This window comes from Peromyscus leucopus, chromosome 6 (assembly GCF_004664715.2).
Source record: "Peromyscus leucopus breed LL Stock chromosome 6, UCI_PerLeu_2.1, whole genome shotgun sequence".
NCBI classification, from domain to species: Eukaryota; Metazoa; Chordata; class Mammalia; order Rodentia; family Cricetidae; genus Peromyscus; species Peromyscus leucopus.
Window position 1 is genome coordinate 65,928,433 of NC_051068.1, and position 18,383 is coordinate 65,946,815.

The 18,383-nt window shown below is 44.7% G+C and overlaps 1 protein-coding gene across 10 annotated transcripts in view; it reads left to right on the forward strand.

The window, feature by feature from the left end:
- The window catches only part of Arhgef11 (Rho guanine nucleotide exchange factor 11), a 116,997-nt gene that overhangs the window by 48,899 nt on the left and 49,715 nt on the right, over window positions 1-18,383 (forward strand). For 8 of the 10 annotated variants that reach the window (XM_028857633.2, XM_037206748.1, XM_037206745.1 and 5 more), the window contains exons 2-5: window positions 12,700-12,732; window positions 14,290-14,381; window positions 15,305-15,403; window positions 17,797-17,846. In XM_028857633.2, the coding sequence (XP_028713466.1) occupies window positions 12,700-12,732; window positions 14,290-14,381; window positions 15,305-15,403; window positions 17,797-17,846 (274 nt within the window). The remainder of the gene's footprint in view (window positions 1-12,699; window positions 12,733-14,289; window positions 14,382-15,304; window positions 15,404-17,796; window positions 17,847-18,383) is intronic. The other 2 variants (XM_037206743.1, XM_037206746.1) reach the window with 1 other exon arrangement.

Genomic DNA, 18,383 nt, shown 5'->3' on the forward strand with positions numbered 1-18,383 from the left:
GCACTGGGGATGAGACTGATACATTGGCTCTAGAGGGACAGAAGGAGAGGGCAAGATCTACAGCCTACCCGCTTTTTTGGCAGGGTGGTTTTGGTTTAGCAGTGAGTGCCTGCCGGGGCTGGGATGAAGCAACATGTGAGGAGAGGAAGCTTAGGCAGGGAAGGTCTGTGGGCTCCACAGGAGACGGGGACAGAGGGAGGGAGCTGCAGCTGGTGTTCTGTTGCAGAACTAGGGATAGGACTTGGAGGCTGGGTTTGGAGGAGAGCAGGGAGGGGGGAAGGTCTTCGTCTAGCTTGTCTGTTTCCCAGTCTGGTCAGCTAGGTTGGAGGCCGGAATACTAGAATGAGTTGAGGGAAGGGAGGTTGAGGAGGAGATCTTTGTGATCCATCCGTTGGGGATGGGGTCAGAGAGGATTGGGAGACCAAAGCAAATTGTCTGCTACAGAGCTGGGCATGAGACTGGGGTGGGGGTGGATCTGGAGAAGCAGAAGGAGACCTGTGGCCTACCTGTTCCCTGACAGGATCAGGATTGGGTCAGCAGGGGTGCCTGCTGGGTTAGGGGCTGAGGCAAAACAGCTAGTGGGGAGAGGGAGGTGAAGAGCTGTGGGATCCACAGGAGATAGGAAGAGGCCAGGGAAGGCTGCCATGCTGTTCTGCTGCAGAGCTGGGCATGAGACTGGGGGACTGGGTCTAGGAGAAAGAGAGGGAAGAAAAATCTGCAGGTGGCCTACCTGGTTTTCTGGTAGGCGAGGCCTGTGGGCAATACAGGTTTTGACTGCCAGGAGTTGAAGGTGACCTTCAGGGCATCTCAGGCCAACCAACACAGGAGTATAGTTGGCAGCTACATGGAAGATGCTTTGCAGAAATACCTGCTAGGTGCTGTAGGGAACAAGTTAACGCAAGAGTTGCTCTCCCTTCCTTTAGTGTGAAGGGCTAGAGGCTCTGATTGCAGAAAAGGGCAGAGCATGGTTCGTCTGTGGCCAGAGTTGACTAGACCAGGGCTGTTCAATGGAAACAACTCTGTAGTTTAAATTTTGTAGTAACTACATAAGAGTGGTAAGAGACAGGTGAAATTCATTTTGGTGGTATGCATTTCATTTAACTGATTACATTCCAAATGCTGTTATTTCAATATAAAAGGCTATTGAGACCATTTATTTTTTACACTAAATCATTGAAATCTGGTATGCATTTTTATTTTTGCAGCACATTTCTGTATGAACCAGGTACCGTTTGGCGAGTACTCTTAACATGTACTATTCAGTGCAAGACAAGGCCATAAAGAGTACCCAGCATCAGCTCCCGGCAGCCTGCCCACAGGACTCTCTCCCTTGCCTCTCCGGCGTATTCTGACTGGTAGCCCTCTCCTGCGGGTGTATGTCCTCTGCCCCACTCAGTCTCTGGGCTCTGGTGGTTTTTCATCAGTACACTCTGGTCACTGGTGGTCAGGCTCACCTTTTAAAAAAACTCTATATGATCTTACTAGAGATGTGCTATGCCTTTCAGTAATACCCACATCTCTTCCATGTAAGGATGATGTGTGTGTGTGACCTGCCCAGTCCTGATGTCATTCTGTTTCCTACCACTGCTGTGTTGCTTTTCAACCTGCAGGGCTTTTGACATGCTAGCTCTCACTTAATTTTCATAGCTGCCATATGGGATAGGTAGGGCCGAGCAAGTAAACCATTTATCCATATTATTTAGGTGGAGAAACAGACTTGAGGAACTTAACAGGAGCTTTCCTAAGATTCTCCTAATAAGCAGCAGAACCAGGCTGAAACTCAAGTCCTTGGAGAATCTTTCCAGTTCCGTCTCTTGCTAGTTTCATTTCCTTCTCTTTCTGTAGTGCATTGGTACTGACAGTTCACTGGGGTCGCTGTGTCTTTTACTTTTTTCTGTGCCTATAAATGTTATTTCCTCCCTGTGTATTCTTCTACAACAGAGCCACTGCCAGAATCCTATCCTTTCCTGAGGACCCTGGGTAAAATCCTGCTCTTTACACATCCCTACTTTGGCCGGTCAATTCTCAACTATAATATGTAGTTACAACACATTTAAACATGTTTTTGCTTGCTTAGCAGATGCCTCACTGATTAGTATATGGGACTGCATCCTTTTCTAGTAGAAGATGATACATTTAGGTATCCTTACAGTGGCTCATATTTCTTCCCTTCTTTCCCATGGAAAGCCTTCCTACTTCATTTAGTCTTTATTAAAACTATGAAGTTGTGAATTTAGTTCTAATTTATATGTATGGAAGAGGTCACCCAAAGCCAGACATGCTTTTGATACCTTGATGTAAAATTTTGTTGCCTGTATTACCTATTACAAATGTGTCCTATATTATGTCTTCTGGGGCCACTGTGTGCTTTAGAGTGCAAGACATGACCACTGTTGAACTGGAAGGGTAGATGCCAATCAGAAAACACTCATACGACAATTTAGTTCCTGTTGAGGTTGGCACCATAGAGGGAGGGTTTGGGGAATCCAGTGTAGCTTCCCTGAAGTAGACCTAAAGCTGAATCCTAAAGAATGAATGAGTCTCAGAGAGTTGAGAACTTGTCAAGGGGGGTGAAACAAGAGGAAGGGACTTGTAAAGTTCCTGCAAACCATGTTCAAAAAATGTCAATTAAAAAAAAAAAAAAAAAAAAAATCTAGGCTGGGCATGCTGGTGCACGCCTTTAATCCCAGCACTCAGGAGGCAGAGGCAGGCGGATCTCTGTGAGTTTGAGCCTGGTCTACATGGTGATTTCCAGAGCTACAGTGGGACCCTGTCTCAAGGACACAAAAACAGGGAACCCCTGAAGGGTGTTGAATGTTCTGACTCATTTCTCTAAAGGACAACTGTGAGGGGCAAGCAGTAGCTCCTACAAGAGTTGAAGCTGAAAGTAGATGGAAGGAGGCCAGGTCTTCCAAGGTGAAGTCAGAGGTGCTGTAGAGGCATTGTAGAGGCCATGCTATGGAGGTGGATTCCTGGGGTGCCAGGCAGTCATGTGAGAAGGGCTCAGTTGATTCAATTACAGATCAAGGAACTTGAATTTCTGGCATGGGCCTGCATAGCACTGCTAGAGAAGAGAGTGTGTGGCCAGAAGCAGGGCTGGGCTGCGGCTAAGGACATTGGCTTCAGTTTTAACATTCTAGCTGTAAGGAGTTGGTGAAGGTGAGCTGGTCTTTTTTTTCCATAGCCTTTGAGAAAGCTAGTGGTACCACATTTTGTTGTTGGAAATCAGATTGGGGGCAGGGGGAGAGGACTGAACCTAGACTTGGGATTGTGTTTTAACTGCAGAAGCTGTGGGGTTGGAAGGGATGTTGTTGATTTGTTGTGTTGTGGTTTGGACTGTGTGTGTGTGTACAAGGAGGAGTGTATGCGCCCATGCATGCATGTATGAAAGGAGGCCAGGGTAAACTGCTGGTGTCATCTGTTGTTGTCCAACTTAGTTTTTGAGACAGGCTCACGGACTGGCTAGAGGCTGGCCACACTTGTCTGTTAAGCTATTGCTCTGCTAGCCGAATCCTCCTCCTCTAATACCCTCCTGAAATTAGAAAGGAGAGCTTTCCTGGCCATGGCCTGCCTGGGACTGGAGGCCTATGGATCTTGTTCACCTTCCATGTACAGTACCCTTGTTCATTCTAGTCCTCTTTCTCTTACCACTGACATTTGTCACGCATAGATCACTCTGATCCTGGGAGGAAAACCAAATAGTGAAACTATTAGTCTAGGATTTTCAAAGCACTTAACCGATATTCCCTCTTTCAGAGTCCTCAACAGTTCTGGAAGAAAGAAGGTGTGTCTTGCTTCATTAAGTGTACTGGGTGGGAGTGGGTGTGCCCACTCCACACATGGCATTGTGTTGGAACTTGTCCAGTAGCACAGGAATATTCTGGGGAAGGCCTCAAATAAAGACCAACAGGTGTCATCAGTATGTGTTCATTTCACACTTGAGAAAACTGAGGATACTTCAAAAGGATTTGGGTGTTTGTTTGTTTGGTTTTTTATTTTATTTTGTGTCTATGAATTTTTGTCTGTTTGTATATACACCATATGTATGCAGCACCCACAGAGCCCAGAAGAGGACAGTTGTAAGCAGCCATATTGGTGCTGAGAACTGAACCCAGGTCCAGTGCAAGAGCAGCAAGTGCTCTTACCCGCTGAGTTCTCTCTCCGTGCCCCAATAAATTCAAAAGTTAAGGGATTTGGGGGAGGGGGGTCAAATTTAGTGCTGTGAGCCCAGTATGAGGAGGGCACATAACTAAACCCTACCACTTGTGTATGTGGTGTGGCTCAAATGGGAAGGTATCCTGGCAGTTGGGAGCCAAGGAATACCACAAAATCCACACTCTACAGCAATCCTTACACAAGATATTTTGGGGAGGGAAACCCCCAGGAGGGTGGCTGAAGCAGTAGAGAACTGGGCAGAAGACAGGGATTATATAGAGGTTTAGGGGAGGAGGGGCAGAGAGAGGGGAGGAGCTTTTCAGGGTGGCCTAGGATTGGAGGAATTATGTGGCCTGATCTTAAGGCAAACTCAGATTGGTGGTATTTTTTTCTGTAGGGTGTGGCCTGGCCACTGTCCTCAAGGGACTGGAACATAGCTCTTAGGGAAAGTTAGAAAAGTCTGGGGGTGGGCCCTGGCCTTTGGAGCTTCTCAGGGGCAGGGCCTAGCCATTGAAGATGGACTTAGAGTCAGGAGCGGAGCCTAAAGGGGAATCTGTACAAGGCCTGAAATGGCTCACTGGGTAAAGCTGCTTGCCACCAAGCCTGATCGCCTAAGTTCATTTCTCATACTCAACACAGCAGAAGGAAATTGTCCTGACATTTTGGTGTACAGTATGGCACACAGACACATTGATGTGTGTGTGTGTGTGTGTGTGTGTAAGAGGGAGACAGGGTTTCTCTCTGTAGCCCTGGCTGTCCTACAACTTTCTATGTAGACCAGGCTGGCCTCAAACTCAGAGATCTGCCTGCCTCTGCCTCTCAAATACTGTATGCCACACCATTTGGACACAAATGAGTTCCAGGACACCCAGGGCTACAAAAAAAGACCTTGTCTAAAAACCCATGATGATGATGATGATGATGATGATGATGATGATGATATGCAGATTCATGAAGCATTTCATGTTTTTGAGTCTCACTGGATGCATGAACCACTCTTAAGGGCAGGCCCCATGCAGAGCAGTAGGTGACAACACAAAATGAACTCAACAATAGTTTTATAGACTTTCAGTCTCATATTCTGCTTTGTTTGGGCATTTATTTATTTTTCTTTCTGATTCTTTGCTTGTAGATTATGGTTTCCAATTTTGTGCTATTATGGATTTTGTCTGTCTGTCTGTGTTTCTTGTGCTTTTTCTTTGTGTTTTTCAAATTTTTTATTCCAGTTTGTTTGTTTGGCTTTCCTGATTTTGAGAGGGAGAAAGGTGTAGAATTGGGTGGGTGGGGAGGAAGGATCTGGGAAAAGTTTGGGTAGGGGAACCCTGATCAGAATATATTATATGAAAAAAGATATTTACAGTAAATACATATATATGTATATATACACACATATATGATAGTGGGTAGAATGATAACCTGTTAATGCTGACTATATGAACACCTAGAATCACCTCCACTTCTTTTTAAAAGAGATATAAAGCAAAGAACAATCAGACTGCAACCCTCAGAACCAGGGAGGCTACATAGCAGGGGGGACCCTAGGATGACTGTGGCTTATAGTAAGTTTTGGTTTTACTCAGTCACTGGGCAAGCCTCAGTGAAACATTTCACTATTAGGAAACATTTCACTATTAGGATATGAATTTGTACTGTATCAAGCTGATAATAGAAAAATAAATAAATAAAAATGGAAAGAAAAAAAGAACTACAATACAGCTGGGAGGTGGTGGCGCAGGCCTTTGATCCCAGCACTCAGGAGGCAGAGGGAGGTGAATCTCTCTGTGAGTTCAAGGCCAGCCTGATCTACAAACTGAATTCCAGGGAAGGCTCCAAAAGCTACACAGACAAACCTTGTCTCAGAAAACAAACAAAACAAAAAAGAACTACAATATAAATGTTCAAATGTTAACTGTCTTACTGTGCTAGTGAGTCCCAAAGCCTAGTCCTTGTACCTCTCTCCCCTGGGTAAGCAGAGAGCAGTGAAGACTTTTTGAACCATTTCACCTCTTATTGGTATATTTATTAAAAATATAGGTGGCAGAACTTGCCAGGAAGTTACAGGGGCAGGCTGTAAGCTTGATAACCTAAGTTTATTTCCTGGGAACCACATAGTAGAAGGAAAGGTCTGACTCCCAAAGTTCTCATCTGACACCCCTCCAGCAGGCCAAGGCAGGAATATTGTGATGTGCATATGTACACACAAGATAAATAAATAAAATGCAGGGGCTGAGGAATGGCTCATCAGTTCAGAGGGTGCACTGCTCTTGAGGAGAACCTGAGTTTGTTAGCAACTTCAGTTCCTCAGGCTGCCTCAGGCTGTGCACTCCCAAGCTCATACCCTCATCCGAATCTACATAGTTCAAAACAATAAACCCATAAAATGTAAAGAAAAAAAAAAAAGACGGTCTTACTGTGTAGGCATGCACTATCATAATCATCTTCTAGAATACGTTTTCAGATATATATACTCGCTTGCCTTTTGAGTATGAAATAATGAGAGTTCCTTTTATATAGCTTACATTAAAGCTAAAGTTATCCACAGTAGAGCCAACCTCGTTGGCGGAGGTGTGGGTGAGCCAGCCCTGAAGTTGTAAGCATGGGAGAGTTGTTCCCACTACTTGTCTGCTGTATGGTGTGTGAGAGGGTAAGAGATGCCCCCCATTACCCCTTCCCCTTTACCACCTGCAATAGAGGAGAGAGCTGACCATGCCCCTCACCAAGGCAACACAACAGAGCTGCCCAGTGGTCAAAGGTGAGGGTGACCCAGCCCCCATGTTATGAGCAAAGGAGAGCTGTCTCCATTATTCATCTGACATGTGGTAGCATGGGCCGAGGAGAAATGCCCCCACACACACACCTCCTGCCCATCAACACCTGAGACAGATGGAGGAGCTGGCCCTGGGCAACACAACCGGTAGGCAATACCTACCCTAATGATGTGGGTGTGGGAGAGCTGACCCTGAGGGTGTGAAGGCAGGAGAACTGGCCCCGCCCCTCACTCATTGCTGCAAGAGGTGAACTAGCCGGGGCAATGCTGCAGAGCTCACCCTGGTGGTGAGGACAGGGGAGAACTGGCGGGTGGACCAACTCTACAGCTGCCCAGGCCTAGAACCAGGGTTATGACTTGACCTGCCCCAACATCCACCCCATCTGTGTATCATCTGGAGCATGTGAAGAGACCTGACCCACAGACCCAAAGCTGCGGGATCTCCACAACACAGGGCAACAACAGAGTATCCAAGAAGAGTCATAGTGTAATAGAAACCAGAGTTCTCAAACCAAACCAATTACTTTTTGCAGTGAACACTTGCAATTTTTTTCTCTTAAATTTTATTTTATTTGGGGGGCGGTGCAAGGGACAGAGGGCAGATTTGAAGGGACAGGGAAATGAATAGGATCAAGATACATCATGTAAAAGACACATAGAATAAATAAAGACAAATTTAAAAAAAGCTAAAGTTGTCTTAGAACCTGGCATGGTGGAGCACTCTTGTAATCCTGGACTCTGGAGGATGAGACAAGAAGATCCAGAGTTTGAGATTAGAGTGGTCTCCGTGGTGAGACACTGCTTTAGAATAGTTAACTGGTAAGAAAGAACATTGCCCCAAACCTCTCACATTCCATCTTCACCTCTATTCAAAGTCTTTATGTAAAATTGTGTCATATATAAAATGGAATGTTTCCAATGAATCTTATCATTATCAAGCATTAACATTTTTTTATTTGTTAATAATCTGGAGTAATTCATGTACTGAATCTCAGATTCAGTCTGAGGCCAAAAGAAGTGAGAAGACCATGATTCAACAGTTTTATTGTTAGTGACACTGTAGTAATTCTAGAGACCATCTTGGTTGTATTATGGAAGAGAGAAACCAAGTAAATATACTGGCATTGTTCAGGAGAGGGATTCTCACTATCTGAAAAGGAAGAGGAAGTTTGGAATGGAAGGCTGGGAATGTAGCTCTGCAGTAGATTGCCTAGCATGTGTGAGTCCGAATTCAGTTCTTGACAGTGAAAAGAGAAAAAGTGTGGAATGGAGAAAGTGAGGAAGCATCCTGTCATACTGATTTCAGTTTGGAAGTTGTCACTTTGAACGTAAAGTGTGGGAAGTATGTTGAGAGGACCTGGAAAGAAGGACATTGAGGAGTAGTGTCTGGCAGATCCTAGCTGCTTGTGTCAAAGTCCATTTCCTGTCCTACTTAAAGGAACCAGGGGTCCTCAGAAAAACGTTTTATTCCAGGTCGACATACGGAACAAGGTGAAGGGGAGTGTCTTTCTGTGTCAGAGAACAAAGACATTGTCAGTGGCAGATGGGGACTTGTTAAAAAGACGCAGGGTCTTGTTTGTAGACGTTGCCATTTCCTAGTTGGGACTTGTGTTTGCCCTCTTATCTGCATTCACTTTATGCTGAATAAAGTTCAGCATTACAGTCCATACTTTTTAAAAGATACTATCTTTAGTTATGTTTATACGTGTGTGTATAGGTTTGTGCCTGAAGTTCCTGCAGAGGCCAGGAAAGGGCATTGGGTGCCCTGGAGGTGGAGTTCCATGCAGTTGTGAGCCACTCAGCTTGAATGCTGGGAACTGGACTCAGGTCCTCTGGGTCTTACCAGGTCCTTCCTCACCCCCAGTCTCCAGTCCACACACAACCTAGGGCGTATCCATGGAAGTGAAAGGACAGCATTTGGGAGTTGGCTCTCTTCCTCACCTTGGTGGGTCTGTCATGAATGTCACACTCTAGGCCAGCTGACTCTCCTGTCATTCACCACCTCCTTGTAGGAATGCTGGGATGTGCTACTACATCTGGCTTTTCATGTGGGTTCCAGAATTGAAACTTAGCTCGGCAGGCTTAGTTGGCACCGTCACCCACTGAACTAGGGAACAAACAACAAAAAAGCATTCGAGTCAATCCCAACACTCTGGAGGCAGAGACAGGCAGATCTCTCTGGGTTCGAGGTAAGCCTGGTCTACATGGGGAGTTCCAGGCCAGCTAGAGCTACACAGTGAGACCCTGTCTGAAAACAACAGTAACAGAAATTCAGTCCTCCTTTTGGGCCACCAACCCTGTGTGGAGCCCCAGTGTCTGGCCTGGCACACCTCCCACCTGTGCCACCATATCAGCCAGCGGTTCCTTAAAGAAACATCTTTCAGAAACCTGGTGGCTTTGTGTCACCCATACCTGTGGCATCCTAGGCAGTAGTTTCACAGGTATTCTTGAAGGAATTGTGAAGATATGAACTTTTTTTTTTTTTTTAATGCTTTTTTGGGACATTTTCACAAGTCACCCTAAACTGCTTATGGGATGAGAAGGCAATATTTAAACATTCTTTTAAATGGTGGGAGGAGATTTCAGGTGCAGCTCTATGGTAGAGCCATGGGCTAGCATGCAGAAGGCACCAAGGGGGCAAAGGCTAATGGACTGGAATGTGCAACTTCAGGGGAGGAAACATTGGTGTGATCACTTGTTATCGGCTTAAGAGAGCGATGGAAGTGTTTCAGACGAGGAGCAGTAGTAGAGAGAGCCGGCTAGAGGGATGGCTCAGCCGGGAAGAGCTCCTGCCTCTGCCTCCCAAGTGCTGGGATTAAAGACATGCGCCACCACTGCCCAGCTAGGCCAGTGTAATTTTAATTCCACTTCTGGTGTACAGAGAACTTGCTGGCTAACCAACCGTGCCAAATTGGTAAGCTCCAGGTTCCATGATATTTCCTATCTCCAAAACAAGGTGGAGAGCAATAGAAGATGTCAGCCTCTGCACCACCCCCGCCCCGCCCCACCCCGCCCCCCCCGTGTGTGTATGCACTGGCACGGGCACTTTTATGCACACCTATACCACAAGTTGCCCTTTGACATCCACATGCACCTCCCAAAAGATAAGTAAGTGTAAAGCCTATAAATAAAAACAGGGAGGGGAGGGGAAAGAAGGGAGAGGCTGGCAAACAGTGTGACAACAGGTGGGTCTAGAGCAGGGTTCGCAACCTTCCTAACGCTGCAACCTTTCCTCATGCTGTGCTGACCCCCACCATAAATAATCTGCCTGCTACTTCAGAACTGTAATTCTGCCCCCGTTAGGCATTGTAATGTAAATATCTAATGTGCAGGCTATCTGATGTGTCACCCCTGTGGAAGGGCTGTTCGATCCGAAAGGAGTGGCACCCACGGGTTGAGAACCACGGATCTAGATGAAGAGTGTTACCCTCTTGCTCCTTCAGCTTTAGTACTGCTTGAAATTATTCAGAACTAAATATGGACCAGGGTAACTTGGTGGAGAGAAGGGGTGTAAGCAATTAAAAAGGAGTATGATGGAGGATGGGTAGAGGCCATAAGTGAACATAGCATTTTTTAGGTCTGTTAAATGTAGAGAAGTAGTCAGGGATGAATTTTCAAAGGTTTTAGGTCGACCTGATGAAAGGTATCATTCACACATCTAATTGTGTAGGTCGTAAAGGCTGAGGAATCGTGTTCTTGAAGGGCTGAGGGAATGATGTGCCAGAGTGGGAGAGTGAATGAGGTGATTTGAGTTGGCAGTGGTAGTTTGTTGGTAGCTTGTTGGTTTGTTCCAGTATTTCAGGCTTGAGGCAGTGTACCTACTGAAGGTGTCATTGATAACACATTTAAAAAAGACAGTCCTAGTGTTAGAAATAGGGGTTCCAACTGAAGTTTCTGAACAAGGCAAACTTTACTCTCAATCAAATATGGTGAGTGAAGAGCAAACACATAGAAACAGGAAATGCATTTGTCATGTTAGAAGAAGGTTCTAAAGGACCTTGAAGTCTCTAGTTGGATAATCTGCCTCAGAAAACCTGTCTCTGGAGAGTGCATATTTGGGTGGAAATCTCTACTCTCCGGGGTGAAGCTAAATGGAACCTGACCTTTGGTGCTACATTTCTATGGAGGAAAGACCTGCAAAAGCTATGTTTTTCTTCTGACAACCTCAGTCTCATGCCAAACTACTTTATTCTCTCCTTTGCCTCCTCCCTGGTCTCTCATATTTTAACCTGAAGTCTTCCTCCCAGATCCGTACATGGACTTGAAACCAGGATGACCCAAACTTTCTCTTTCTCTTTCCACCTACCAGGCCTGCCTAACAGGCACTTCTTCCTCCTTCACTTCATCGCTCATTTTCCTTCTTTAAGCTCTTAGTTTAAAAAAAAAAAAAAAATGTATGTGTTCACATAGGTAAGGGTACAGTGAAACCACCAAATTAGACCACTCCATGGGTAGAAAGAAAGGTTTATTGGTGATCAGACTGCCAAGGCTATTTATCAGTAACAGAGAAGAGCAAAGTGGTGGAAAAGCAGTTGGATTTTATGTGACATCCAGCAGGGTGGGGTCTTTGAGCTGATACCGGCTGTTCAGATTGATGGGAACTGGATGCCCTTATAGAAAGTAGTTGACTTTTTGGTTAGGATTAAGGGAGGTTCCTGGTGGTTTAAGGGAAGTTTCTGGTGAGCAGAAACCCACCTTTAGGCCTTTGTTAGGCAATAACAATCCTGTTTACCAGGCCAAAATCATTGGAGGTCCAGGGGTTGGGGGTGGGGACCTAATGTGATAATCTGCTTGTTCTCCATCATACCAGCCCTGTCGTGTATTGTTGTTTCGGTTTTTTAGTAGAGCCTATAGTGGCTGGTCACGTCAGCTGACCTTTGTCCATGCCCCCAGCAGTCTTCCTCAGTAGATAATTGACACTTGCTTTCAGTTTTGTAGCCCTGATCATGCCACAGCTCAAATGCAGTCCTGCTAAGCTTGAACTCAGTGTTAGACTTCATGCTATGACTGAGTCTTCATGCTATAGACATATAGACAGAAAACTGTTTCCAAGTTCAAATAAATCTTCTCAGTTTTGCTGGGCGGTGGTGGCACACACCTTTAATCCCAGCTCTGGGAGGCAGAGGCAGGCGGATCTCTATGAGTTCGAGGCCAGCCTGGGCTACAGAGTGAGTTCCAGGACAGGCACAAAGCTACACAGAGGAACCCTGTCTCAAAAAAACAAAACAACAACAACAACAAAATCTCAGTTTTGATAGGGATATGGAAAGCCAGTTTCCTTCCAGAGTCAAGAAGAAGGTAAGAGGAGGCCCAGGGTATACCAAGGGAAAAATGGACTTGCTCTGGAAGTCTCTGGGTAGATTCAGAGCCAGCTTGAGATTGGGAGGAGGATGTTGTGGGTACACTGCAAAAAGCAGAGGAGCAGTTGGCACCGAAGACAGTCTTGACAAGCCCTTTCCAAGAGGCCCTTTCTGGCAGGGGGCTGCCAACCCGATGCTATGGCTAATAGCCTGGTTAGTATTTACTTCTGAGTACAGGATGAGACTCTGATGAATTTTAAGTAGACAAATTGGTGAATTTGCATTATAATAAGCTCATGACTATCAACTCCCGGCTCTGCTTGGTCCTTCGTTCTATTGAGATTTTTCTTTTGAACTAACCATCTCCAGTGTCTTGTCTGTTTTATGTTGTTTTGTTTTCTTTCTCTTTCTTCCTCCTGTCCTGCATCACTCTCTCCTGGGTCCTTCTTCTTTGATGTCTTCCTCTCTGACCCAAAGATCAGCCAGTAAAAAGCAGTCTCACCTGTCCAGGTAAGAGGGATGCCTCTGGTGGAAAGATCCCCTGCTTGGCGTTTTTAAAATTTGTGTAGGGTGGTGGTGGTGGTGGTGGTGGTGGTGGTGGTAGTGGTTGGTTGGGGAGGAGGGAGTACTGTTTTGGTTTTGACGCTACAGTTTGACAGTATAACCCAGGCCAGTCTGAAAAGGCCAGACTGCCTTGAACTCAGCAGTCTTCCTTCCTCAGCCTCCCCAGGGCCAGGGTTGTAGTCATCTACCACCTCGTCTGGCTCTCTTGAAAAGTTAGTATCCTCACAGAGTTCAGAATTAAGCACAAAAAGAATATAATGAGAGGTCTCTCGGTCCTGTGCCTATTCCCCAGGCAACCACTTTCCCACCTCGGAGACAACCAATGTTGTTTCTTTTATACTCCGCAAAGATATGCTAGATGTTTGCATATATAGCAAATATGCAAACATACCATCTTTTCCCTTTTATCTACTGCTTGAAATGCCCACATAAATCTCTTCTTTTTCCTTAATAGCATCATAGAGGTCATTCGTTACACACAGTTCTGTAAGGACAAGTTCTGTATTGTTATATAGATATGAGATCATTTCTGGTGCTCTCATTGTGCACAGGGATTCTGTACATAAGCTTCCACTTAGTCACTATTTACAGCTAGGATGGGAATTGCCCCTTCCTGAGAGCAGCAGCGACTGATTCTGGAGCTGTGAACTTGAACTCATTCTAAAAAGCCAAGCTACAGCAGTGTTCTAAGTTTGTTTTCTGTTCCTGTATCAGTACTAATTAAAGAAGAGATCAATAAATAAATCTATTGATTGGTGATATGTGGTACTTAGAGGGTTTGGGGTCTTAATTTATAAGCAGGATACCACAGGCTAGCTGTAGTATGGTCTGATTGTGAGGTTGGAGTACATGGTCACCAATAGACCAGACTCCTATTCTTCCATGGTATCCAGAAGGTAAATTGACTTTTCAGAGGCTCAGGCTATTGGTATGCTCCTGTTCAGGTTGCCATTTCCCTGTTCTGTTAGTTCTAAATGTCCAGGTGCCTCCTTAGAGAGGTGAGATATTCAGGGACAAAGAGATGAAGCCATTCAATGCTCTGCTGTGCTCATAGAGAGAGGCCTCTGTATGTGCCAGCCCACCATGCCCTTCCAGTCTCCTCCTCTTTTGCAGATCATCACCTAACACTAACTAGCTGTTTGTTTTCCTTGCATTCATTTTCTCTGCTGCTCCGTTCTGTTCCATCAGCCCCATTGCAGCCTGGTAAGACCCAGCAAGCACATGGATGTTGGCACAGTCCTGCTGTTGTCTCTCTCTCTTGTCTGACTCTCTTCATACCTGCTGAGGATTAAAGAGACCATTCTAGCCCTGCCCAGCCAGGATTCCAGATAGGTGGTGTTGCCAGCAGCATAGACATGATTAATCTCCTACTGGGATGACCAGGTTACAAAGTGGATAGGTTAGCTGTCGTTGTTCAAGACTCTGGACCTCCTTTAACAGAGCCTCTTCCACTGGTCCCTCCCTGCCCAGCTTAATGGTGTGTTTTCTTTATTTCTTCTCCAGGTTAAGTAGCCTGTCTTCTCTGGGAGACTCTACACCTGAACGCACGTCCCCATCCCACCACCGCCAGCCCTCTGACGCCTCTGAGACAACAGGTAACTAACTCCCTTATTGATATCAGCACATAGACACAGGTGTCTACCCCAGTGGAGAAATCCTGTACACCCACATGGAAAACACCTACACTTTATGTTGAGCACATATGTGTGTTGGGTTTTATGTTAGGAGTTTTATATCAGTTGTCTCCTTATGCCAACCTAGGAAGTGGGTTTTATATTCTTATTTTGCAGATAAGGAAACTGAAGCATGGAGAAGTTAGGAAACTTGCCCACCCTCACACTTATTGGAGACAGACTTGAGGCTTGAAACAAGTTCTATTCTAACTCTAGAGCCAATGCCCCTATCGTCACAGAGTGCTATCACATTATACAGTGTCTGGTAAAAAGCCATGGCAAAGACAGTTTGTATCCACTTCACCTTTCTCCTTTCCTTCCTCCCTTTTTATTCTATGCATGAATATTGATATGAATAAGAGGATTTCTCCTGACATTTATCATTCCTGGGCTTGGCAAGGAAACGACCCTAAGTTATCTTCACAAGTTATCCAGCTCTGTAACATCAGTCAACAAGCTTTGGAGTCCCATTTGCTGTGTTCACTGGGTATAACAATGTAAAATTTCTAGTCAACCCACAGGGCTATTTATCTTTAATACTAGACTTGAGGAGTACTGCTGGACTTAGCCCTACCCCTTCCTCAATCAGTATCATTCATACAAGCCTAAAGGGACAACCATTTCAGCACCTTAGAGAAGGGTCACTTCCCTTGTAGGAAAGAAAGTTGATTACAGGTGTTTACCAGTCACTGGGGATGGTATATATTACAGCAGTGTATGTGGACAGGGTGAATCTGGGGAAATGGGTTAGTCTGGGGAGGCTACTTAAAAAAGAAACTGGCTGGCTTGGAGACACTGACCTTCCGGTGTGACTGCCTGCCCAAATCCTATCCTCCACCCCACAGGTCTTGTTCAGCGCTGTGTCATCATCCAAAAGGACCAGCATGGCTTTGGCTTCACAGTCAGTGGGGATCGAATCGTGCTGGTGCAATCTGTGCGCCCTGGTGAGTGCTGTGACCCTCCTGTCAACAATGGGCAGTTCTCAGAAGGCGTGCGTGCGTGCGTGCGTGCGTGCGTGCGTGTAATGGTGCTGTGTGACTTGGAGACTGTTTGAATGGGGGGGATCCCCAAGGGGACAGTGAATGAATTATTCTAGAACTAGCTCCCTATGGACACATGGGGAAGTCTCCATCATACTGAGCCAGTAGGTAGAATCTTTCAGTTGTGCCCAGCAACTTGATGTTTGGTTGATTCCAGATGTAGTCAAGTTGACAACCAAGATCAGCCATCACAGACCAAGTGGTAAAGTACATTGTGACACACACACACACACACACACAATAAATAAATAAATCATTTTAAAATGTGCTATATATGAAAAACTACTGGCAGATAGCTTGTTAGATTTTCTTTTACTCTAGCCCCACATTGGAACACCAAAATGTAGTTGGTTGGTTTTGCTCTTTTGGGGGGGCCTGCCACCCAGCTTCAAATAAATCACTCATGGGGGCTTATTCTTAATTATAAATGCCTGTCCTTAGCTTGGCTTGTTTCTTGCCAGCTTTTCTTAACTTTAAATTATCCCATCTACCTTTTGCCTTTGGGCTTTTTCCTTTTTCTCTGTATATCTTACTTTCACTCTTACTCCGTGGGTGGCTGGGTGGCTGGGTAGCTGGCCTCTAGCATCCTCCTCTCCTTGTTCTCTTGCTCTTCTTTTCCTCCCAGATTTCTCCTTCTATTTATTCTCTCTGCCTGCTTGCCTCACTTATCCTTTTCCTGCCTCGCTATTGGCCAGCCAGCTCTTATTAGATCAATCAGGTGTTTTAGACAGGCAAAGAAACAGCTTCACAGAGTTAAACAAATGCAACATAAAAGAATGCAACACATCTTCGCATCATTCAACAAATGTGCCACAGCATAAACAAATGTAACACATCTTAAAATAATATTCTACAACAATAGCTTGAAATTAGAGAGGAAGTAGGTATCTTGGCTGAATATATAAACATCAGGGTACTTATAATAACTAGTAATTTAAAAAATTAAACTTGAGATGGGCATGGTAGCACACACTTTTGATTTCAGTACTTGGAAGCAGTAGACAGATCTCTTTATGTGTTTAAGGTCAACCTGGTCTACATACTGAGTTCCAGCTAACAGAGACTACATAGTGAGTAACAAATAACAAAACAGAAAAGAAAAACCTCCAGACGTTTTGGCATACACCTTTAAACCCAGCACTTGGGAGGCAGAAGCAGGCCAATATCTTGAGTTTGAGAGCAGCCAGGGCTACAGAGAGAAACCTTGTTTTAAAAAGCCAAAATAATAATAAATAATAATATAAAAACCTACCCAAAGAGGCCAGAAGAGGGCATAGGATTCCCTGAAACTGGAGTTACAGGTGGTTGTGAGTGGTTCTGGGTACCAACCCAGGTCTTCTGCAAAAGCAGTAAGTGCTATTAACCACTGAAACATCTCTCTAGCCCTAAATAGTACATTTTAGATGAGGGGAGTCTTAATTTCTTAAAAAAAAAAAAAAAAAAGCTATAATGGAGAGTAGACTTTATATACCAGAACCATCTAGATGTACTTTGTGAGGAGTTTAACAGATAAATATAACTTATAAGATTTAATGACCATCTTGGGGCAAATTCACAAAATACAATATTTATGCTACTCATTAACTTGTTTTTGTTAAGTGTTCTTGTGCTTCTTGGGTATAAATTAAGGCTAAGAATAGAAGCTATTTACAACTATATAGTGAACAAAACCTCTGCACCCTCAGTTGAAAAGGGCAAAAGCATGTTCTTCCGAGCACCTCTCTTGGTCAGCCGTCAGAAGACCTTAAGATGATCTGTCTCAAAATGGTCCATCTCAAATGAAGAAACTGTCAATGGTTTAAAAGGTCATTTTAGTAGGATGTCATATCATTATCTCTAATGAGAAGAACCCAGAGAATGTCTTTATGAACTTCTTAAGACTTATAAGCCCCCAGTTTGAAAGCTATTGTTTTAATCTATTTCTTCAGTTCTTAATATTACTTTACTACCTATATTTAATACAGTAAACTTACCTTTCCCGTGGGATAATAACAAATAACTATCTGACCTTAAAACATTCCAATGAAGCAAAAATACAGTTTTCTCAGATCCTAGCCGCACTTGTCTCCCACATTAGCCGGTTGTGAGAGCTAGGTGAAGAGCAGCAGGTGTGACTTTATGAAGTCCACTCTAGATTAAAAGTCACCATGTTGCTGGAGCAAAATTGGATGTCCACCCAGGATTTGAAGTTCTGATATAAAATTTCAGAGCAGGTGATCTAAGACGGACTTTGGTGTAGATCCGGTGGCCTTTAGGAGTGGTTATAGGACTTGGCTGACTGGCTCTTCTCCCTCCAGGAGGTGCAGCCATGAAAGCTGGTGTGAAAGAGGGTGACCGGATCATCAAAGTGAGTAAACTTGACCTCTCCTCCATCTTACAGTGGTAGCAGGTTCAGGGGCTGCCTAGTGATTTGGCCTATCTTGTACTTCATTTCAGTACTAACGCTGGCAGCCAGTAAATCAGGGTGGTGCCATAACGGGGAGGGATGAAGATAGCTGGTTTTGAGGTTCTAGGCTCCTCAAGTTCACTGACCTTGAAGCATTCTGGAATAGCTTTTATTTATCCATACTTCACAAAATACAAAAAATAAGGTTAAGAGGAAGCAGCTGTGGCCTTCGGGTTCTTACCTTAGTCTGACCTCACACAGTGCTGACATGAGAGAGTCTTCTGAATGTAGGTCTGGCTTTGCAAAATGGAGTCCTGACTTAAAGAAGTCCTAGCTGCAGAGACTTCTTCTCCAGTAAGGAAGAAGCCCATAGGGCCAGTTAATACACACAGGTGTAACTGAAAAACATTCATGGATGGAGGCACGGGTCTTCTCCCTGAAAACTTAGAAGCCAGTTTGGAACAAACTGACAGTGTGAATTTGAGTAAACACATAACC